This window comes from Lepisma saccharinum, chromosome 7, assembly GCF_977018435.1.
Source record: "Lepisma saccharinum chromosome 7, izLepSacc3.1, whole genome shotgun sequence".
Taxonomy (NCBI): Eukaryota; Metazoa; Arthropoda; class Insecta; order Zygentoma; family Lepismatidae; genus Lepisma; species Lepisma saccharinum.
Genome location: NC_139235.1, coordinates 23377016 through 23400038, shown reverse-complemented (window position 1 = coordinate 23400038; position 23023 = coordinate 23377016). Strand labels below are relative to the sequence as shown.

Sequence of the window (23023 nt, the reverse complement as noted above, 5' to 3'; positions counted from 1 at the left end):
CCAGTACTGTAATTTGTGACTGAGCTGGCTCATTCTGTGGCAGGCTGACTGCAAACCTTGCAGCTACCTAATCATAGTAGATTCCTCAGGTACATGCCTGCTAAGTTGGTGGATAAATATGCACCATCGTGTAAAATGCAAAGCAAATTAAAAGCCTTTCCCTTGGAAATGGTACACATGTACAGGGTGGCACATATGCTACTGACTCGGGCTGGTTTTTTGTGCACCACCCTGTATATTTGGCTACAGTGAAGAAACTTTTTTTTCCAAACAAAATGCACCTTTTTATTCCTTCATAACACATGAAAATCTTGGTTAGATTCACTTTTTTTTTTGCCAGGCGTCAGGTAGGCAGATGTTTTTCGGCATTTTTATGCAATGCCTGAGGCTGAATTATTGCAAGTACAACCACAGAAAGAACATAACTCATTCTCTTGTTGCTTACCTGATGTCCCATGTAGATTTCAAATCAAAAGTGAAACCTGAAGGAGTGAAGTAGTACTCTACCAAGGAGAGAAATACCCTCCGGCACTGTCATCAAACTTCAACTCAAAGGGAGAGTGAGTGATGCAGTCATTAGCATGCCAGGTAATCCTGTCCCTGCGTTGCCAAGCCGACCCCCGTGGCAGAGTGGTTAGCACATTGCGCTATGCTGCAAGGCTCCCAGGTTCAAATCCCGGCATGGGCATGGATATTTGTGAGTGTCCATTCATCAATTTCATCATATCATCACTCATCTCCATCTTCGCAAATTAGCCAAATGTGGCACAAAAGTGAACTAAAATAAAGTAAATGAATCAATCAAACCCTGCCTTTCCAAAACGGGAAGTGTTTTTTTCAACACATCATCATCACTTTTGTTGAGCTCCATGGCAGAGTGGTTAGCACAGCGCTCTACTACACACGGTGTCTTGGGTTCAAATCCCTGCCTGGGCATGTGTGTTCTTTGTCAGTGTCCCTTCATTAATTTTATCACACGTCCTCCTCGGTGCGATTAGCCAAAAGTGGCAGGAAAGCAATGTAAAATAATCTAAATCAATTATCGCCACTTTTGTTCATTAGCTACTAAGTTTTCATGTCATTGTGAGGGAAAAAAATCATACACAGTTAGAAGAGCAGAGACTTATTATTTAACATTGTTGAATGTTTTGACAAATGAAGGGGAACATTTTCATCTGTGATGATTGCAAGTGGAGTAAACAAATAAATGACTATCAACTATATTTCATGATTTAACTTTGTTTTTCTCAGTACAGTTGCAGTGTACCTTTTTGTGCAAGGGGTGGTAGATTTGAGTTATGAGGGAGGGAAAGGCATATTTTAAGCACTACTGAAATGTGTACACATGTAAGCATTGTGCTAATAAATTCATAGCTGCATTAACTACAGTAAAGTAATTCACATATAATAACTGTACATTTTACTATTTCCTTTGTCATGTGGTGTAGCTGTAAAACTTTTTTTCTTTCCAGATCACCCTAGAGCCGTTGTTCCCTTTTATAACATACATGGTCTATTATCCCCTTGTTCTGGCTTTACTGTTCCTAAACTGTTTTGCTGATTCATCACCTGCCTGGACAGAATATGAACCTGTTGAAGTGAGTACATCTAGTTATTTTCACTAGTTCTAAAGTAAGCATGGTTAGATCATTTCAAACTTTTGTAAAACTTAAAAATTTTTGGAGTGAATATACAGATTAATTCAAAAGCTATAAAACTGGAATAACGTGAAAATTGTAAAACAGTGAAGTCTCAATTATATATTTTATGGGAGACAGAAGGGTAAAAACATATAACTGAGAAAAATGTATTATTGAAATATAATTAAAATGGTAAAATTAAGTGCACAAAGAAAGAAAAGGAGTACTACATATACACCAAAGTTTGCTGTATTGAACAAATCTGTTCTAAATCGTTATTGTAAATTCACAAGAAATAGACATTGAAGGCACCAGGGGGTGAAAGGGATACAAGCAAGGTTTACCCACGTAATTCATTCAGCCAATTCCCTGCAAAAACCATGCTGAACATTAGGATGTTTATCTCGATCTTGTTTAATGTAACTCTCGTTTCCCGCTTTATACGTTTTCCAAACCCCGCCGATGACAAAATTTGCCAGAAGCCTGTCCCGTATGCCAGTTGACCTCTCCCTTCCCTCTTCCTTGCTTTTGTAGCAGCCTACTCATTCACCATGCGACCTTGATCTCCTGCCTTACGATCGGGGAACAAGCGAACTATTGCCAAAACGACAGTCATTAAATGCTGCTTCCTCTAGCATTTTAACACATTCTTAAAGCGTGACTCGGATGTCTTTGTTGTGCCTCCCCCCCCCCACAAAAACGTATGTGGACACTTGAGAACATGGCTCAGTCACTATTCCCATTTCTTTATCTACGTAATCATTCCTAGTAGAAAAGGGGGGGGGGGGGAAACTTTCCTTTCTTGGTTGGCGGGGGAAAAGGGGCTATGCAATAATTTCACGAAGCAGCCTTCTTGTCAATGCAGCTATCTGCATACGGAATGTTGCTCGTTTGTCCCTTACAATACAATAATCCTTCTCCCTTTCTTTCTGTAACTTGGCTCAGGCATAAGCAAGCTGCTGACTAAAAAAAAACATGAACCCTGTAGTTCCATGTTAGATACCCGGTGGAGGCACATAGTAACTTTGAAAAAAATAAAACTGAAATCACTGCAATTGGAAATTTTGCGTAATTACGGAATTTCGCTTCTGGCATCTTCCCTATGAATGCTGGATGGACCAAATGTTGAGGGAAGGACAACAAAAGACCACTCTATGAACATTTGTAATGCTCCCGCCGCAATTTTGAAAAAAAAAAAAAGATGGAAATTACGGTGTTCAGAAATTTTGCGTAATTACGGAAAAATTCGAACTTTGGGATTTTGCCCATGCTTCCTCCCTGGACTCTTAATTGTCAGAAGTTACTTAAAATGTTGCTTTTTGTTCATTCTTACATTTAGAATTTAATTTTTTTAAAAAAATGCTGTGGTTGAACAGTTATAGCCTTTTATCTACAATTTATCCCATAGCAACAAAAGGGAAAAAGTGCTCATTTCACATGGTGCTTGCAGAAAGAGAAAGGCATACAGTGTATGGTCGCTGCTTTACTTCAAAAATATTCACACATTAAAAATAAGTCGCAGTGTTCAATAATTTGTTTATCTGTGATTTCGTTTTGCATAATAAAAAGTACTGCAACGTCTCTGTCTTCAACAACCGTATTATCTTTAAATATAACGGTAATAAGTGTTGACTCCCCCTCCCTTTCTTCAGCTTGTTTGTAATGTTTATGACAGGCTGGGAAGTGTGGCACCAGTGACTTGTCTGACAGCTTGAAAGATATCAATCTCCGGTCTGCTTCAGGTAGATACGACTTGCCGAAGGCAATGCAAAGAACAAAAGCAGGATTATTTAACACAGGCCAATCTTGTTCAAGGGTGCGTAGCCCCTCCTCTTCTCTCCGATGCAAGCAACAAAAATAGAATTCCAATTCGAGAGTCTGGTCCCATGGTTGCAGCTGATAAGATGTAGCACATGTTATCATCACGTAAATATTAAACTCCAAGAGCAGCATTCTTTCGAGGAAGTAGAGTTAATATCAACTAAAGGTTAAAAGATTAAAAATCAGTAACTTAAGTAAAAATGTATAACTGAAGTCCTTTTTCTTGTTGGGACTGAACTCGTCGAATGTATAACTGGAAAAATCATATATATCTGAAAATCGTATAACTGAAATATGATAGTACGCAGTCTTATGGGAATTAGCAGGGACCACCAGAAAAAAACGTACTATCGCGAAACATATAATTTCAATTTCACTGTATACACTACACCAGCACAGAGTGGAACTCAGATTTTACATTTGCCCACTTTATACGAGGGCCATACTGAAAGTAATGAGCAACAATTTGTCACAAACCAATTTTTGGTTTTATTATAGAAAAACACAATACATCATAATCTACAGACTTTTCTTTACTTTTCAACAGTTTCTCCATTTCTTTGCATGAATTTTTCCCAAATTTCTGGAAGCTTGAAAATACCCTTGCGCTTGAACTCCCTTCCAACTGCTCGCTGACACTGACACACTGTTTTCTGTATGGTCATTTGGTAGCATTGACCTTGTAACTGTTCCTTCACAAAACTGAACAGATGATAGTCAAAGGGTGCAATGTCAGGACTATAAGGAGGGTAAGGCAGAAGTTCCCACTCCATTTTCCAAATTTCATCCCTGGTGAACCTTGCAGAGTGCGGGTGTGCATTATCGTGTAGAAGGATGATTTTCTTTCCAGGACCTTTATCCTGCAATGCATGATGGAGCTTGTGAAGTGGTTGGATGTAATGAAAAGCATTTATGGTTATCCCAGGTTCATGAACTTCAACCAGAATGCACCCCTCTGCATCCCAGAAGACTGTCGCCATAATAACTTTGCCAGACGATGGCAGGCAGTCTTTGCTTTCTTTTTTGCCGGCAACATGGAATTGTACCATTCCATATTCTGTCACTTTGTTTCCGGTTCATTATGATGGAACCAGGTTTCATCACCGGTCACTACTCAATAAAAATTATTGCCTTCATATTGTAATATCACTGAAGAAGTTCTTGAGTGGTGCTTTTTCGCTGCACTTGGTGGTCTGCCATCAATTAAAGTGAAACCCAGAGGCAACATTTTTTTTAATAGCCTAACCTTGTAATCATATCCTTCACTGCACTGTGTCCTATCTCACGTACTGCTGCAATTGTATCCACAGTGACCTATCTGTCTTCTTTCATGATGATGTCGGCGAGTGCTCCGAGACTGATCTTCGATGCTCGTGTTTCCATCATTAAAATGTTTTACCCATCTTCTAACACTGCTAGCACGCATAGATACATCTCCATATGCACACTGAAGTCTATTTTGGATTTCATCAGCAGGAATTCCTTCTTTAACAAGGGATTCAATCACAGCATGCTGTCGAAACGAAAACACCACTGTCAGCCATTTTGAAACAACTGCCTGTGCTCACACGATCTAAGCTAATGACATCACACTACCTCGACGTGTTCAGTAAAGTCTATATTTTGCGACGATTTACTTCGTTTGCGTCTATTGATGGATTTTAAATTTCGAAAAATTGTTGCTCATTACCCTCGTACATTCACTCTGGATGGCCCCAACATAGTAAAATGTTATAAAATTTTCATTTGTTTTACAGCTTGGTCCCCTGAAAAACGTAAAACTGAGGTTCCACTGTACTTGACAACTCTCTTTGTGTAATTCAGGTCCGAAAATAAATTTTCAAAATTGTCATTCAGAAATATACATTGACGACTTGAAAATTTTGAGAATCTAAAGCACAGTGCCTTCATTTGGGCATAGTGCTGCTTGAACACGTGCCTGTGTAGCAGCAGGAAAACACAGTCCACTGCAAAACCAGATGTGTGCAACCCCTCAACTCACACATTTTGACTGATAAGCATAGTGTTTCTGTATGTAGATGTTTGAAAAGATGTTTGTGTTTTACTGAACATATGTTATTCTCTTCTGTGAAGAACCCATGTCCTGAGCAGTCAGCATCTTTCCCATCTCGAATCCTTTTTGCTTGGTTCGATAGCCTGGCCTGGAAAGGTTTCCGAAATCCCCTGGAGACTGACGATCTGTGGAACATGAATCCAGAGGACACGTCAAAAGAAGTTGTGCCTGCATTCGACAAATATTGGCAGAAATCACTAAGGAAAAGTGAGAAGTGAGTATTGTAGGAAATTTATTCTTTTTGCATCAAATTTTCGTTAGGGATACAGTTGTACATCTTCTCAGAAGTAACAATTGAATGATATAATGAATTTTACAAATTTTAAATGTTTTTCTCACCTTATTCATTATTCCTGCCATACATTTACCATGAAACATTATCAAAAAGTGTATGTATAACTCCATGTGTTGTCAGCATATGAAAAACGAGATCAAATTGCAACACATACGTTGTTTTGTCCTCTGATTTTTTATACCAAACTTGGTCATTTTTCATGGATGGGAATAAAGAATGAATCGTAGAAGGGTTAATATAGTTAAAATTTATTAAACAAGGTTCATAATGTGATTTTATCTCATTTTTAACATGAAATTTTAGTTAGTTATGAAGAATAATTCCAGTACTTTAGTACTTTTCTTTAATTGTACATTGGCTGTCATTGTACTGTACTGTGTGGTCAAAATGGAGTGCATGTTTTTCAGTGACGAAAAAATTTCCTTACCCAACTGTATTCTATTAAGTCATACCCTGCACCGTGACCATGTGGTGTAAGGTGTCATGATTTGGGCTCTGGCTATGGGTCATGCACAGGTTTGAGTCTACTGGGTGAAGCGTAACAACTTTTTTCTTGAGATTTTGGCCTGTGTATGAGACCGGTGGTCACCCACCATTGTGAGGAAATTGGCGAGCTACGAATGAGTAGGGTAACCTGGTCATGAAAACCTATGACGACGACTGGGTGTTCGTCGTGCTGACCACATGTAACTCAGTAAGTAGTTGGATGATCTCCCACCTCGGCAAGTGGTAGTGAGGCCAGCAGTTGTCGGTAGGCTCTCTCAGGCTGTTGTGCCACTGGTTATTTTATTTATTCTATTTAGTCATAGAGTAAGCCATAGGTGTTTTTTTTTTTCATGTGCACAAATTATTTAGGCAACTGAAAAGAACTTAAACTTCAATTTATCATATTATGCTATAGTCACATGTAATATGTTGTATATATTTATCTCTTTCCCTGCTATCCTAGGATGTTCTGGGTCTATTTTGGGTAAGTGATGTGAATGCATCATGTTTGCTGTATTCAGAATGGTTTATTGGTGTGTACAGTTGAACCTCGATTTTGTGTGTTTCGGTGAACTACGAGAAGAAAACATAAAGTCTTTGAAAATGTAAAATTAGGAAAACTTTACAACATGTTGTGTATTTGGGGCCAAAAACATTGATTGTGTAATTGGGAAAATTTAAAATCTGGGAACATAAAATCGGGTTTTCACTGTAAATGTACAAGATCAAAATCACAACTATTAGTTTTGACTGTGTTCTAAAGCATGGCACCGCACCAATAGTACTTCTTTCGCTTCCCCTATTCTTGAGGGTTCTTTCTGCATACTCTCCATGAACAAGTAGTATACTGGTAGAGTTCTGCATTATAGTCTGGCTGATATATTTTACTAGGAATGTGACGAAGCTGAAAATTTACCAATGCCGATGTACTCACTGATAATTTTTGCAACCGAAGCCGATATTTAACCGATTCCGATACATAAGATAATTAAATGGAAATGGCATGTTATTTTCAGCATGACAAAAAAAAAAAATTGCTATGTACATTTCTATTGCATATCATAATGTATGTGGTTATGTGAACCTTTAAGAAGAACACAGATTCTCAAGAGATTTAACATTAGTACACAAGCAGTTCTTTGAAATGCGAAATGAATTCCTCTTCTTAATGTTGGAAATTTACTGCTGCCAGATTGAACTTCAGAAACACGAGTTTTGGATTGGAAGTAATATACTTCTTCTCTTATCGCAAATCTGTTCAGCAACACTGAACTCTTATTCACTGAACACTGATGCAGCAGGTATGCCCAAGTATTTTCTTAGCACTTGCTTCAGGTTTGAATACAATTTTTGAATTTTCAACACAACAGCATATCCAGCATATTTCTGATTTTGAGTTAGGTTGTTCCTCTGAAAGAGAGTTTGCAATAATTTTATTACAAAAACTCTACAATGATGAAGAATCATAAACTAATTTTCAATAAATCTTACAAAACTAAAATATAAAACTTATTAGAAGGTAAAACTCTACCATTATCTGTACTGGTTTAAATATCGGATTTTTGCCAATGCCGATATGTCAATTTCTGCCGATTCTCGGCTTCGGCACATCCCTATTCTACATCTTACAGATATCTTGTCAATGTTACCAATTGCATTATCTAAAGTGTGCCTGTATCAGGTCAGCTCCCAACAGAGAATGCTGGAAATTATGCATGATCAGGGATATACAAAACTAAAAATAAATCAGTTGCCAGCCCCCTTTTCCCAGCTTCTTTTTTTTCAAATAAGCTAAGAAAGCTTATGAAATGTGATCTTAAAACATTAATTTATTAATTAATACAAGATTGGACCCTGCTTTTTCTAACCATGTGCATGATTTTTATTATTATTATTATTAGAGCTCCATCTTATTATGAATTGGGTGATTTACTCTTATGCTTTCACTGAATGGTGAACATTTTTAACATTTAACATTGTGTGTGATGTAACAAAGTTTTCTTTACCTTCCAGTGTGGCGAGTACGAAAGCATCCTTCAGCAAGACATCAGGGAGTGTGGACTTTGCAGGGGGAAAGCAGAGGAAGAAGTACCAGGCCTCCATCCTTCCAGCCATCTGCAAGGCCTTTGGTCCAACTTTCGTCTTTGGATCGTTGTTGAAGTTGGTGCAGGATGTTTTGACATTTGCCAGTCCTCAGATTTTAAAGTAAGTTATGTTTCAGGCAATCTTTGATGTTTATTTGACGGTGCCTTATTTCAACCTAGAGCTCCCAGGTCGTTGAATGGTTAGCATGTGGGCATTTGGTGTGGGCAGTGCAGGGTTCAGTCCCCAATGGGAGCTCCAAATTTTGTTGTTGAGCCAGCATCCTGAGGAAACCAGAAAACTACTGGATAATGACAGGGACAATTTTTTTGCAATGCCAGTTCCTCTTCGTTCTTGAACACTAATTTTTGGGAGATACAATGTACAAACTTTACCTCCGCAAAAAGCCCTGTCTTCAAGAAAGAAAACATAATTTCCAGGATAATTATTAGAGGCACATATTTTTAGTTAATATATTTCAGTTAGGAGCTAGGAGCCGTGGTAGCTCAATCATTAGGGCATCTGACTACCATGTAAGAGGCCTGGGTTTGATCCCCGGCAGGGGAGAACAGGCATTTTTTCCACCTGTTCAAGCGGCTCCTGCACCCACCCAGTGTCGTATAAAGTGGGTACCTGGATGAAACTGGGGGTAAAGGTGGCAAGGGGCATGGTGCTGATCACATCACCCCCTCCTTCGGCCATGATCAAGAAATTGTGGGGCCTTAACCCCACACCCCCAGTGCATAGTGCAGGGGAGCACTTTTTTCCTTTACTTTTTTTACATTTCAGTACAAAAACAGTCAATTTCAGTTTCAAAAGTGGTAAATAAAATAAAATTTCGGTGTTAAGGCGGTGAAAAATCTGATCAAAAACAGAATATAAGATGATATTTTGGTTTTAAAATTGTGAATATAATCCTGAATTTGATTTAAGGACTGCACTTTTTACACAAAATAAACATATCCCTTCTAATAGCACATTTATGTAATTACCAGAGTGTTAAGTTTATTCCTGTATAAAGGGGTCAATTTTTGCTTCTCAAATATTTACAGCAGAATTAATCAATTTTCTGTGAATTGCATAACACTCAGTATAATTCAAACTTCAAAAAGTGTCGCGTCAAACACAAATTTTGTGTTTGAGTCTATTTCGCATTTTGCAGTTTATTTAGTGACAAAACAGGGTAAGAAAAATGCGCCTGACACCTTTCAGAAGCATGAAAAATTAACATTAGAACATGTTATTTCACATTTCATGTTCTCATCTAAACAAAATGTGTGTGTCTCTAATAATTATACTCCATGAAAGTGTGGGTCACATTTTGTGTGATCTACAAAAGACCAAAATGCTGAAAAAGTATAATCTGGTATCGGCAAATACAGATACATCGACATCAGTATTGGCTCAGCCCAAATTTTTATTTGCCTATTGATTTTGGTGACTAGCTGCCACCATACACAAAATGCTCATGATTGCCATACTACCAACTTTTCAGTGAGTTACTATTGTCTGTATTTAAGGGGAAGAGTGACAATTTCGCACCAGTTGTGCATTTATTTCAATATCGTTCAAATGGGCAATACCACTGAGAAAAAAAGCCGGTGTTGAATAGAGTAAGAATTTATCCACATGTTGCAAGTGAAAGCATTTTTTGAAGTTGATTATTAAGCTAGATACGATGTTTGAAAAACATGATGAATAAGAATTATCAGAAACACTTGTATTCCTTATAGGGAATCAACTTCAACTTCAAGGTATGGCTAATCAAATGGAATCAAAACGACTTTTCCACCTGTCAATTACTACTTCACTCTGTCCTTTTTCCATTGATATCTTTTTCTATACCATCGGAAGGTTGATATTCCCAAGAGAACAAATAAAATAATACTTCCATAGGCGCAATGCATTTCTCCTTGCCTTCTACGGCCATCCTGACAGTGTTGCCAAACCTGATGCGCATGAAAGAGCTGAATTTCACCCTAAACGGAGTAAAAACTTTCAAGGAGCTAGATTTACGAAACTGGATAAATGGCCTCCTAGGGTAATTTTAGGTGTCAAAAGAGTGGGGGTGGGGGTGTGGGTGTGGAGGAGGTTGCTGTTAATACTGTTAGCTTTAAAGTGATGGTAATTTATTCTTAGTTTTCACCATCTAGATCCGGCAGCATCACCCACCTCAATAATCCGCCAATGGTCGTTTGAAATCGAAAGTATAGTATTCCCAGATAAGAATATTACACCCTCTTCATGTCAGCCAAGGTGCTATAAAGAGAGGTAGCTGGGGAGGTTAGAGGGTGTGGGACGATGCAGCAAATATTACAATATCACGTGCAAAATGTATACGCGGTGAGAGTTGTCTGTGTAAGCTGGAGCCAGTGATGGCACCATAGTGGAACAGGATGATGTGCACTCCAGTTCACAGCCAAACGAGTGCACGAAAGAGCTATACCTGGCACCAGTGCTCCAGCCGCCGCAGGTAGGACGACCACATTTCTTTGCGATATATTATGCTGAGCCAACATCAGTTCTACCCAATACCGATTCTCACCAATATTGATGCCTGTACTGTGAAATTCAAACAGTTGAAAGTATACAAAATATTTCTGAATCTATAAATATAATTAGAACTATACTGCCATTGTGCTACACACTTGCTTTAAGAGATTCATAATTTCACATGCTTATTTATTCACAACATCCTTTTTGTCTCTTGATGATGTTGCCAAATTAATAAAAATATGCATTTTGCATAGTTTCCAGGATATGTGCCATTTCTATGGAGTTCACAAGATATCCTGAACTCTGAAAAGTATCAGCCATTATCTGTGATTAATTGAGCTGATCCATCTGTCAGCTCAGCCGCAGTACGTATATAGTACTAGTTAGTTGTCTAATGGATGTGTGTTTTTCTCTGTTTCAGGTTGTTGATAGCATTTGTTGAAGGAAAGGAATCATTGTGGAAAGGTTATTTGTATGCTGTGTTAATGATCCTCACTGCAACAATTCAGACACTAGTCTTATCCCAGTATTTCAATAGAATGTTCTTGGTTGGTCTGCGAGTTCGAACAGCGCTCATATCTGCCATTTATCGAAAAGTAAGTCTCTGTTTTTTCACTAATCTTTGTAAAGTGACAAATATTTGATGCCTTGGTTTTCGTAACAAGAAAAAGTGTAACTGGTGTGTAACTTAATTTGCGAGTCATCAAATATTTGAAAATGCCTTTTTGTGGAAATTTACTTAACTGCGGTACAGTGAAACACTGATTTTTGCTTTTTTTCCACTTCTGGTTCCAGTAAAGTAAAATATGTTATAAAATGTTCATGTATTATACATTTTTCCCCTCTTTATAAGCTCTTTAGGTACAGAATCGTGATACACATGTACACATGTAATCATTGTACATTGATTTTCTTCATGTCCTTCCTTTTACTCATTATCATTTTTATTCGAGCCGAGCCGATACCGATACTGCTGAATCAGTGTTGGAAGGCATTGGTTGTAATTTAATCTTCAATACTGGCCAATGATTTTCCAGTGTCTGCGTTTGCATGTAACACTTCTCTTTGTCTAAATATCATTGAAATTATGCAAAATGCCTAATCATAATCAACAACATAGTACAATCGATTTTGTGATTAAATCTCATGTGAAATTGTAAATGTTTTAAAGCAAAACTGTTGTAAATTGCTATGAAATGGTTTCAAGGGAATATTTTTAAATATTAGTTTCAAGTAGGGCCACATATTTATGGAGAATAAAATATTAAGATTTTGGTTCAAAAACTGGACATATTTTGAGATCAAAAATCATAAAATGATAATTCAAACTTCAGAAAGTGTTGCGTTGGTAAATAACCTCTAAATTTCGTGTTTAGGAGTATTTTGCATTTTGCAGTTCATTCCGCATCATTTCGTGACAAAACAGGGTAGGAAAATGCACCTCACACCTTTCAGGAACATGAAAAATTAACATTACAATGTGTTATTTCATATTTCGTGTTTTCGTCAAAAACTAAATCTGCATGCCCCTAATTAATAGCAATGTTAGCTCAGTTTAGATATTCAGTATTTTTTTCTACAGCTATATGCCTTCCTAATTCACAGTCACTGAGAATGTCCAACGCTGCCCGAAGGGAGACCACGGTTGGTGAAATAGTGAACTTGATGTCTGTCGATGCTCAGAGGTTCATGGATTTAACTGCGTACCTGAACATGATATGGTCTGCACCACTGCAGATAGGACTAGCATTGTACTTCCTCTGGCAAACATTAGGTATGTCTATGATGTGTCTTTTCCTCCAGTGTTACTATGATTCTCTGCAAGTAGCAATTGATTGGTTGTAAACGCGATGGAATTATTATCAGCTTTTATTCTCGCAGACCAAAATGTTAAATGTTTTTGCCGTTAAATGTTCTTGTTTCAAGAATTGGCCTTCATCTATATCATCATTCTTTCTTTCTCTCCCTCTCTTCTTCCCCCACCTACCATACAACAAACAGTGAAAAACTTGTAAAAGTATGGTCCTGGGTTCGATACCCAGTGGAGGCACATAGTGGTTCGGATCCCACTTTAAACTGTAGTTTGTGACGTCTTGTTCCAATTCGTTCTTGTTCTTGGCAATCCATCACAACCCATTCTTTTTTTATTATTTTGGAAGTACGTGCGTTCCCTTGGATATCTCCATGTAATAGAAAAAGACATACCCCCAAAATATATATGTATTCAAAGTATTAAATAGTGCATCACTCAAATTCCTTCTCGCATGTACCGCCAGCTGGTCGGGAGTTTTGTTGTGGGCTCGTCAAGTCCTACTCCCCACGAGACTAACGTGTATATGACTCTGAAAATATACAACTGCTTTTTTGGCCCGTCCAAAAAAAATACCTGCTACCCAAGAAATTATACAGGAAAAAGGTCCACTTATCCTAAACGGCACCCTGCGTCCTCCTTCATTACCTGAACAAGTAAGATTGTGTTATTTTCTCAATATACTTTTTATTTCTTTAACAAGTGCAGTTTTTGATTCCTTACAATAACAATATGTAACAACGTGTTCTGTATAAATAAGCCCCTTCAAACAAGAATCTGTTAACAATTACCCCCTTGACAGATTTCACAAAATATTTACTACAACTATCAACGTCGATTATTCTTTTTACATTTTTTCTAGGTTCCACTTTCTCTTACAAACACTTATATCCTCTCCAAAAAACTATACCCTACATGTACATTCCTTCTCTTAACTACTCTCGTATTTTCAGGAATTAACCCCGGCAATAAAATTAATTGCAATTTAACCCGCGATGTTATCTAGAGTTTGACAAAAAGGGGGGAAAAGGGTGGGAACTGATTCAACATTTATCAATTAAAGTAATGCGGTAAATTAAACCCTTTAGGTAAAATACTTAACGCTTCCACGTTCTTGTCGACATCCCAGGTGTACGGGAATAGAATGGCTGAGTCACGCCCACCTTGCCTCGGGCAGCTATCACTTCGTCAAGCACCGTTACTGTAGTTGATGTTGTCACGGTCGCAGCTGGGAGAGAACTCCTGACTCGCTTAACAAGGAACCCTTTGCCCCGAGAAACTCGCCAGGTGGCAGTATCGTCGATCCCATGCGAGCTTCTGGGAAACAGACGAAATTTCTCGGCGAACTAACAATCCTAAGCATCGGGTCTAATTCCTCTTATACAGGGTGGGCCGAAGAATGTGGTGAAATGGGATAAACGAGTCCCAATTCACCACAAGGTCCAGTTCCGATTAGTCTTACAGTGCATAAAGTGGACTTAAAACACCAACTCCCTCACTCACTTGTAAAAGTACCTTTTTGTCTAATGTCTGCAGTTATCATCTTGATATTAACCCACTAAATGCTACAATAAGGTGAGTACCAATTGGATAATTAATGAGGAAGAGAAAGAGAAAATAAAAATAGAAAAAGTGGCCATTCCAGTAGCTTTTGGACTTCCAAAAACACACAAAGAGAATATTCCAATGTACAACCATCCAGCATACAAATTAGCCAAAAAGTGTGCGAGAACAATAACAAACCTCAGAAAGAAAACAGAATTTGCAATAGAGAATTCCGAAGAAGTAACCAATATTTTGAAAACAATAGAATGTAATGAAAATTATGACCTAGTAAGTTTTGACAAAAGAATTGCACCCCAGTGTTCCAAAAGAAATTGCTTTGGATTCCCTCAGAAAATGGTATGTGAAGCAAAGGTGGAAGAATTAACAGTATGGAACATAGTAACATGGGCAGATGTGCGCATAAGTCACAGTGTGTTTTGTTTTGGAGGAGATGTATTTAAACAGAAGGAAGGATTAGGTATGGGGAACGACTGTATATACATTAGATAGAGAAGGGAGCAATTGAAACCTTAAAAAATGAGGTGATACTGTTCAAGAGATACGTGGAGGATGTGATCTTCATTGCAAAATGGAAAGAAACAAGTGTTTAGATAATTCTACCATCTGGTTACTCTGCAGTACAGAGCAATCTTTTCTTTCTATAGCAAATGTTCTACATTTCCGCATTGCAAATCTAATTATTAATTTCAAAGGACCACTGCCTTCATTAACAAAAGTTGCGATATCTGGGATGAAGATGTTCATGTGTGCTGGTAGTTCCAATTTCTCCCATCTTGTAGTTGTGATTGGCAGGTTGGGTTGTCTGCTGCGTTATGCATCTTAGTTCAGCATGGTTTGCATTCCTTGTGCACGTGATAGGTTGTACAGAAGGTCCACATTTGTTCTTGCTGCATGGGATTTTGTGAAGTATGGGTGCTTGTCCATTTTCTTAGTTTAGTGCAGAAAGCACAGCAGTTGACTCAAGCTAAAAAACACTCACCAGCACTGTCAGATTGGAAAACTTGGAGCTACTGCCACACGGGAAGAAACAAAGCAGTGACACACTATCATCTCTGCACCTTTATTAACGAAGGCAGTGGCCCTTCTTAATTATTCAGAAAAACCAATTACATTTGCACAGTGAGAATACGGAACATCACCTTTACAATATTAAACAGCGTTTACTGCACCCATCATGAACCACCTTTTCTTCTTTTGTGAGCATGCAACCAAACTTTGAAATGTTTTTATTTTGTGTGATGTTTACTGCTTCTTTTCCATATTCTTTATCTGCCCTGATGTGTGTATTTTTCCACCGGGTGTGAAAACATTGTAATTTTCTATTTGAAGTGGTCTACCAGCAAAGTAAAACATTGTAATTTTCTATTTGAAGTGGTCTACCAGCAAAGTAACATGCATTGGCCACATTGACATTTTTTTTTTTTCATTTTGATCAAACCTCTCAATTCATCATTACACCCAAATGTCATTTTATGTACTGAATTTAAACCCAAAATCAAATCCAATTGTTTAATGAAATTTTGTATTTGTCACAATCATAGTTGTCTAGTAATAGGTCAGTAATATATTATATTATATTCTTCGTTTCAGGTCCATCAGTCCTGGCAGGTCTAGCTGTGATGATTATCCTCATTCCTGTGAACGGAGTTATTGCCAACAAAGTAAAGACTTTACAGATAAAGCAGATGAAGAACAAGGATGAAAGAGTTAAACTTATGAACGAGATTCTCAGTGGAATTAAAGTAAGTAGTGAAATCTTTACTAAATCTTAAATACAAACATAACCCGTATGAGACACCTTGTTGCCATCAGCATAATTAAAATGTTAACTTGCTGAAAAGTTGGCGAAAATTTTTTTGCATTAAAAACTGATTGAACCTGGGTTTTTGGCATTCTTTGTTCCACCACTAGGCTACCAAGCGGATCTCAGCCTTCACCCCCAAATTTCACTGTGTATGCTATTCGTTCCAAGTACAGCAGAACCCTAATTTTACTTCCTCTGGTTTACATTTTCCCAAATAATACATTTAATCTTCATGGTCTTAGAAGAACAAATTATTAAAATTTTCCTAATTTTCCTAAAATGAAGTTTCTGTTTCCTACATGACTTCCCTGTTTCCACATTGCACAATTGGTTAGTTTTTCCGATTTATTTCGAACACTCACTGCTTTCATTCACAAAACTTCACGTAGGTAACTTAAGCCGTAAGCCATCATAAAGTTTCCATTTGTTTCCAGGTTCTGAAACTGTACGCGTGGGAGCCTTCGTTTGAGGAACAAGTTCTTAAAATCCGAAACAAGGAAGTTCATGTGTTGAAGCAGGCTGCTTACCTCAACGCAGGGACGTCTTTCATATGGGCATGTGCTCCGTTCCTGGTAAGTGTTTTTCACTCCCCTTCTCTTGGTCGTTTTTTACTGTAAAATTCTATAAAGGTAAACAGTCTATTATAAAAGTGAAGAAAGAAAAATAAACATATCAGAACTTGTAATTGTTTCTAGTAGGGATGGACTGATGCTAGAGGTCTGCACGGGCTCGGGCCAGGCCCTCGGGCCTAGGCCCGGCCCGGCCCGCGGGCCGGACTCGGGCCATAAATAACCAGAACTTCTCGGGCTCGGGTCGGGCCCGGGCCTCGTGGCTATTTTGTTAGCGAATATTGTCATCGAAAAATAATTTTCAATTATTGAAATTATGGTTTACTTCGAGAATGAGAATACATTTTTTTATAACAGCTAGTTAACGAAGTACATCAGTGCCCATTTTTTTTTTCAAATGCTGAATTGGAAAGTAATTTTAATTATGTTTTCGGGCTCGGGCCGGGCTCATGTTTACTTATTATCGGACTCGGGTCGGGTTCAGGTTTCTCTTCCTCGGGCCGGGCCGGACTCGGGCCTTACAATTTAGGCCCGTGCAGACCTCTAACTGATGCAGAATTTGTATTACTTTATTATTATTATTTTTATCCCATGTGATATGAAATGACATATTCTGTGAACATTACCTTAATTAGTGTATATGTAACCTCGTTTAACTTGGATAAGAAACTTCATTCTTCACAATTGTCTGTACTGCACTGAGTAAGGATACAGATGCAGGAACACATGGAAATCAGTTGGTACTAAGTGGACTGTAGTGGGATGATAGAGTTGTTCCCAGCAAAATGCCGTGATGAGATTTTCCATTGTCTTGGCAGTGTGTCCGTTGACATTGTCATAAATAATCACAACGCTCCAGCTAAGCATACCACCCTGCTTCTTCAGGATTGCAATTTTTTAAGCAGGTCACAATAGACTCCTACGTTAATTGTTAACGATAAATTTCCACCGGTTACATGTTCCTTGTGGTCAAGAAACTGATTAAAGCTGCATTTCCCATGTAACAGGATTCTAGGTTTTGTTTAACATTATTTCACATTGTGTAAATACTGTTCAAATATCTGCAAATTGCATCAACAAATTCTGCATGCACATGCACCATCTTGATGATTTGCAGTGGCAATAGAACTTTTAGTTTTTGGATATTCCTTGTACAATGAAAATAAGGTCACAGAAGTGTACATTCAGTTACCTACTTAAAATAATTACCCATGGTGTAACAGCCCGTGAGGGCCCAGGTCTACCTACCAACTGCTGGGCTCACTCCCACCATTAAATTTAAGTTTAAAAAATAAGTGCATCCTTATTTAAAAAGGCAAAATGAACAGTTACCAGATGATGTGTGTGTTCAGACGACGAACCTCCAGTCATTATTGTTGTAGCTTTTCTATGACCGGGTTGCACTACTCATTCATAGCTCCCCAATTTCCTCACGATGGTGGGTGGCCAACAGTCCCAAACAATAGCTGAAATCTCAGTAAAAGTTGTTACGCTTCCCCCAGGAGACTCGAACCTGCACGAGTTCCATAACCAGAGCCCAAAGCTTGCTCCTTAAGGCGAAGAGGGACAATTACGCACCAGTTGTGCATTTATTTCAATATCGTCATATTGGGCACTGCTATATAAAAAAGGGTTTAGGATGCAAGAGAATATGAATTTCTCTCCATCTTTCAAGTGGAAACTGTTCAAGTTGATTAGTAAGCTAGACACGATGTTTGAAATATATGATTAGAAGTATTTATTATGGGAAATCAACTTCAACTTCAAATTACTGCTGATCAAATGGGAGTTTCGACTTCTCCTTCTACTATGACATAGTTCAATGCGTCCTTTTACGTCCATGTACTTTTTGACGACATTGGATGTTTGATATTCCCGAGAGAACGAATAAAATAATGGTCCCATAAACCTAATGCATTTCTCCTTGCCTCCTACAGCCATCCTGGCAGTGTTGCCAAACCTGGTGTGCATAAAAGAGCTAAAGATGACTTTCATGGAGCTAGATTAACGAAGGCTGCATAGGGTAATTTTAGGTGTCAGAGGGGTGGAGGTGCTGCTATTATCGTTAGCTTTAAAGTGATGGCAATTTATTGTTGGTTTTCACCGCCTAGATTGGCAGCATCACCCATCTCAATAATCCAATGATGCTCATATAAAATCGAAAATAAAGGACTCCCAAATAACAATATTGTCATCTTCACCTAATGCACAGCGCAATATATAAAAATATCTGGGGAGGTAAGAGGGGATGGGTTATGCAGCTTATATATGAATATCACGTCACGTGCAAAATGTATAATCATGACAAAAGTTGGGGTCTCTATGGGCCGGAGCCAGTGGTGGCGGCATATTGGGGCAGAGGGCGGGTGCCACAGTTCACAGCCAAACGAGTGCACGAATCAGCCAGATGTGGCTCCAAAAGAGTGAAGTTGGCAACAGTGATCGGAAGCTGCCCCACCAAGAAAGACCTGGGGAAATTGTCCCTCTCTCCTCTCCCCATGGTCATTGTGCGGGACTCATTGGCCTACTTGTGTTACAAATATTGGATCGGTATCAATGTAGAGAGATAATCAGTTAATCAGCCCATCCCTACTTCATAAGTAAAAATAATTTCTGAACTATAAGCTTTCCAAAGTAGAATAAGATATTATAGATGTGTGTTATTTTATATGTTACCAATTTCTGATTAGTGAAATTTAATATGTACTTCAGAATATCAAAATTATAATTCAGTAATTAATTTACAACATATTTATTACAGTTTGAAATCATTAACCTGAACTTGTGTAATTATTTGTTCTTTACAGGATTGAGAAATATTTAAAATTTTATTAAATATAGGATGCATGTTATGTGTATGTTATTTTATTTTATTTGAAGTAGCAGTTGCATTTGAAGTGAGGCTGAGGCTGTACTGTTTTCTGCCAGTAATGATACAATACTGTAACATCCTAATTAGGGTTGGTCTGATACCCACTTATACCGGTGCCAATTCTTGATTTATAGGGGCATGCCATGCATATTTCATTTTTGACAAAAACACAAAATATGAAATAACACGTTGTAGTGTTAATTTTTGTTTTTGAAAGGTGTAATTCTGCCGTAAATATTTGAGAAGCACAAAATGGACTCCTTTACATGGGAATAAACTTAATACTCGGATAACTATATAAATATCATATTAAAAGTGAAATGTTAATTTTGTATAATAAGTGTAGTTTTTATATCAAATTATTCACCATTTTAACACCAATATCTTGATCTTCTTTTTACCATAAGTATGTGTGTGTATTGATTTACTAAGAATTTTGCTTTAAAATATTCATAATTTCACATAAGAAAATTATTCAATCTGCAATGCTGTTGCCAGAATAATGTAAATTATGTATTTTGCATAATTTCGTGGGTATTTATTTAGAATCCAGGAAAGTGTTGTGTGGCATTTTTGCAGACCCTCAGAGATTCTCGAACTCGGGGACAATATCGTCCTGTATTGGTGATAAAATTTGAATCAATACTTTTCAATACCAATACCATTTGTAACGGTATTGGCTCAGCCCTAATTTATGTTACAACTTCATCATATCAATCTGTCAGAGTTTTGCCTTAAAATATTCATATATTAACAGATGATTAACAGATGAAATAACAAGTCAGGCTTTAAAATGGCTGTAATTAATTTGTCATTTTGGTGTGGAATTAATGATAAATTCTGCAATTTGCAATTAGTAGGAATTTTTCATAACTGTGAAACTGTGCTCTTCCGAAGTATGGGCCATGGTTCATTACCGATATAGTGACAGTAATGTCTCAGCCTTTTATTTTGGGAAAAAAATGTAACATATTATTAGCTGTAATTAATGTAGCAGAGGCATTGCCAAAAAGTTGGTTGCATTAGCTTGAAACAAACGTGGGGTACATTTGGGGCTAGTGTTATATATATTTTGTAATTATATAGCGTTGCACAAGTTTTGCTGTGCCTTTGAAAAATTCTTGTCAATGTTAACCATTCTCATATCACATTTTGGACTTGGAAATCAACAGAAGATGAAAGGTTAGGACTGTAGGGAGAGTGTTGCCACACCTCCTCCCATGCATGCCCTTTCGCAAAGTGCAGTCACTATTTGCAATTGCTTTATCAGTGTTTTTACACTTCACACAATTGGCAATGAATTTCAGTGGGGTTTATACATTTTTACCCACTGAATCACTACACAGACTTACAATTTGAACACATCGCAGTTGATCCTTTCAAGTAAAAACTTGGCTGCAACTGTGAAATGAGATCATTGTTCAGAATCTTCATCAGGAAGTGTAAAAACAGGTATTAAAAGGTGTCTGGCATGTGAGGCATTTAGATAGAAAGTTACGAGTGAATGCAACCAACTTCATGACTGACCCTCATCATTGTGAATGATACTTTAAATGTGTTATGAATTCCATTCTTGCTATTATACATAAATATAAAGGTTAAAAATTGGGAATAGTATTATTCCCTGTAAAGTATTGTATTTTTCAAATATATTAGTGTTGTGTCTGTAGTTTTGTTGGTTTGTTGAATGTTATTAATCAGAAACTAAATTTGGGAGTGAAGTGTACAAGATCCCTTACCTTGCATATGTAAGTATTTATGATTAGTTGGTAACACTTCTTTACAATGCCTTTATGCTCATCTTGGCAATTTGTCTTTGAAAATGTTCTTTGTTTCATCTGTTCTAAATTACGAAATTACAAATGTTAAACTCCACTTCCAAGTATTGTGTAGAATTTGCATCAAGTTCATAGTTTATTTTTGATACTTTAATGGGGCAAAATCATGCCTATCCTCTCTGTTATATGTAGGCATGGGCAACTTTTTCAACAATAAAGAAAAATGTGTGTATCAGTTATATTCATTGGAGAGAAATTCCCCTCATTGCAGGGAAATTTTGAAGCTATTTGAAGTGATGAAGGGGAAAAAAGGGAAAACTTGTCAAAAGTTCATGAAATTCTGGGGGAAAATGACATGAGCACCACATAGGCATTTTGGAAAAGGGAATTTATTTCAGTTTCTTTTGTCTTTCTGAATACAAAATCCCGTTGGCCGAAAAAATAACAATAATAATTCTGGAGAATAGAAATTCTTGTAACACTCATCTATGGATGAGTGCAAAGTAGGACTTGGAATTCTATTCTTTGTTGAGTTTTCTTACTTTTCTGTACAGGCATTTTGAAATAGTAGTTCAAGTATAATTCATTTGTATATATATTCCAGTGAAAATTATATGCAGTTAGCGTAAGAAAGGAATTTTTGTTGTGGAGAAGGGAATTTATAAGAAGACCAGTTACCATCACTGTTGACAATCACTGTAGGAGTTACCTATTTTAAAGTTGTGGATTTTTTAAAATGTAGATTAGTGAGTTTCTTCTAAATTGGATTTTTTTTCAAAGAATCATTGCTGCAACACCTCTGATTGTACCAACAGAGGCTCAGTGACATTTTTGTCCATTTCTTTTCCATTCAAATGGATATAAATCTTCATTTTTAGATGTTTCATCAAAAGGTGTGTTGTTATTCCCCAAGCATGTATATTTAATCATTACCGTAAGTGCTTCTTTTTAAAACTGCCTGTAAGCTAAAGGTTTGTTTAAAATCATAATGTTACCTTTAATGAAGATATGCCATGTGGGAATGTATCCTTAACTGCCTTGATACTGATAATCTAATCGCATGCATGTGCTGTTCTGCATTAATAGTTTTCTGGATGTTTTCTGTGCATGTGCCTGAGATAAAAAGTAACATCTACAGTATGCAGATTTAACTTACGTAACCAAAAGTTTTCAAAATAGGGCTGAACTGTTACTGGCACATCTGTATCTGTTGATATCAGAATTTTGAAAATACCCGTTCAGATTTACTTGCTCGTACTTCATTACACTCCACAGTCCAAATAACTTGCGGTCAGTCCCTCCCACCTTAAGCCCAAACCGTGTCATTGGAAGGCTTAATGGTCCTTTTTTTTATATCTGTATTTTACATTGGATTATCTTCATGTTGGGTCAGACATGGTGATGAGGATGAATTGATGATGGGGCAGATACTATGATAGCAGTTATGCTTTAACCAAGGGTTTAACTGGGGATCTCTGGCTTCGTAGAGCATTTAGCTGACTGCTTGACACAGAGGCTGGTGTCGACCTGCTTGGTATAGCGGTTAGCACAGTGTGCTACAATGCTAGGAGTCCTAGGTTCGAATCCCAGCCTGGGCATTGGTGTTCCCCACGAGTGTCCCTTCATCATATCATCACTCATCCTAATCTTCACGATTAGCCAAAAGTGGCAGGAAAGTGAAGTAAAATAAACCAAATCAATCAGTCTAAAATAGAATTTTCCATCTGGAG

At 37.5% G+C, this 23023-nt stretch overlaps 1 protein-coding gene across 14 annotated transcripts in view; it reads left to right on the top strand.

The window, feature by feature from the left end:
* MRP (Multidrug-Resistance like Protein 1) overlaps positions 1 to 23023 on the top strand; it is a 212893-nt gene that overhangs the window by 63717 nt on the left and 126153 nt on the right. For all 14 annotated transcript variants that reach the window (XM_083125089.1, XM_083125086.1, XM_083125087.1 and 11 more), the window contains 7 exons: positions 1473 to 1598; positions 5556 to 5749; positions 8330 to 8521; positions 11316 to 11490; positions 12500 to 12668; positions 15861 to 16012; positions 16509 to 16646. In XM_083125089.1, coding sequence (XP_082981215.1) covers positions 1473 to 1598; positions 5556 to 5749; positions 8330 to 8521; positions 11316 to 11490; positions 12500 to 12668; positions 15861 to 16012; positions 16509 to 16646 — 1146 coding nt within the window. The remainder of the gene's footprint in view (positions 1 to 1472; positions 1599 to 5555; positions 5750 to 8329; positions 8522 to 11315; positions 11491 to 12499; positions 12669 to 15860; positions 16013 to 16508; positions 16647 to 23023) is intronic.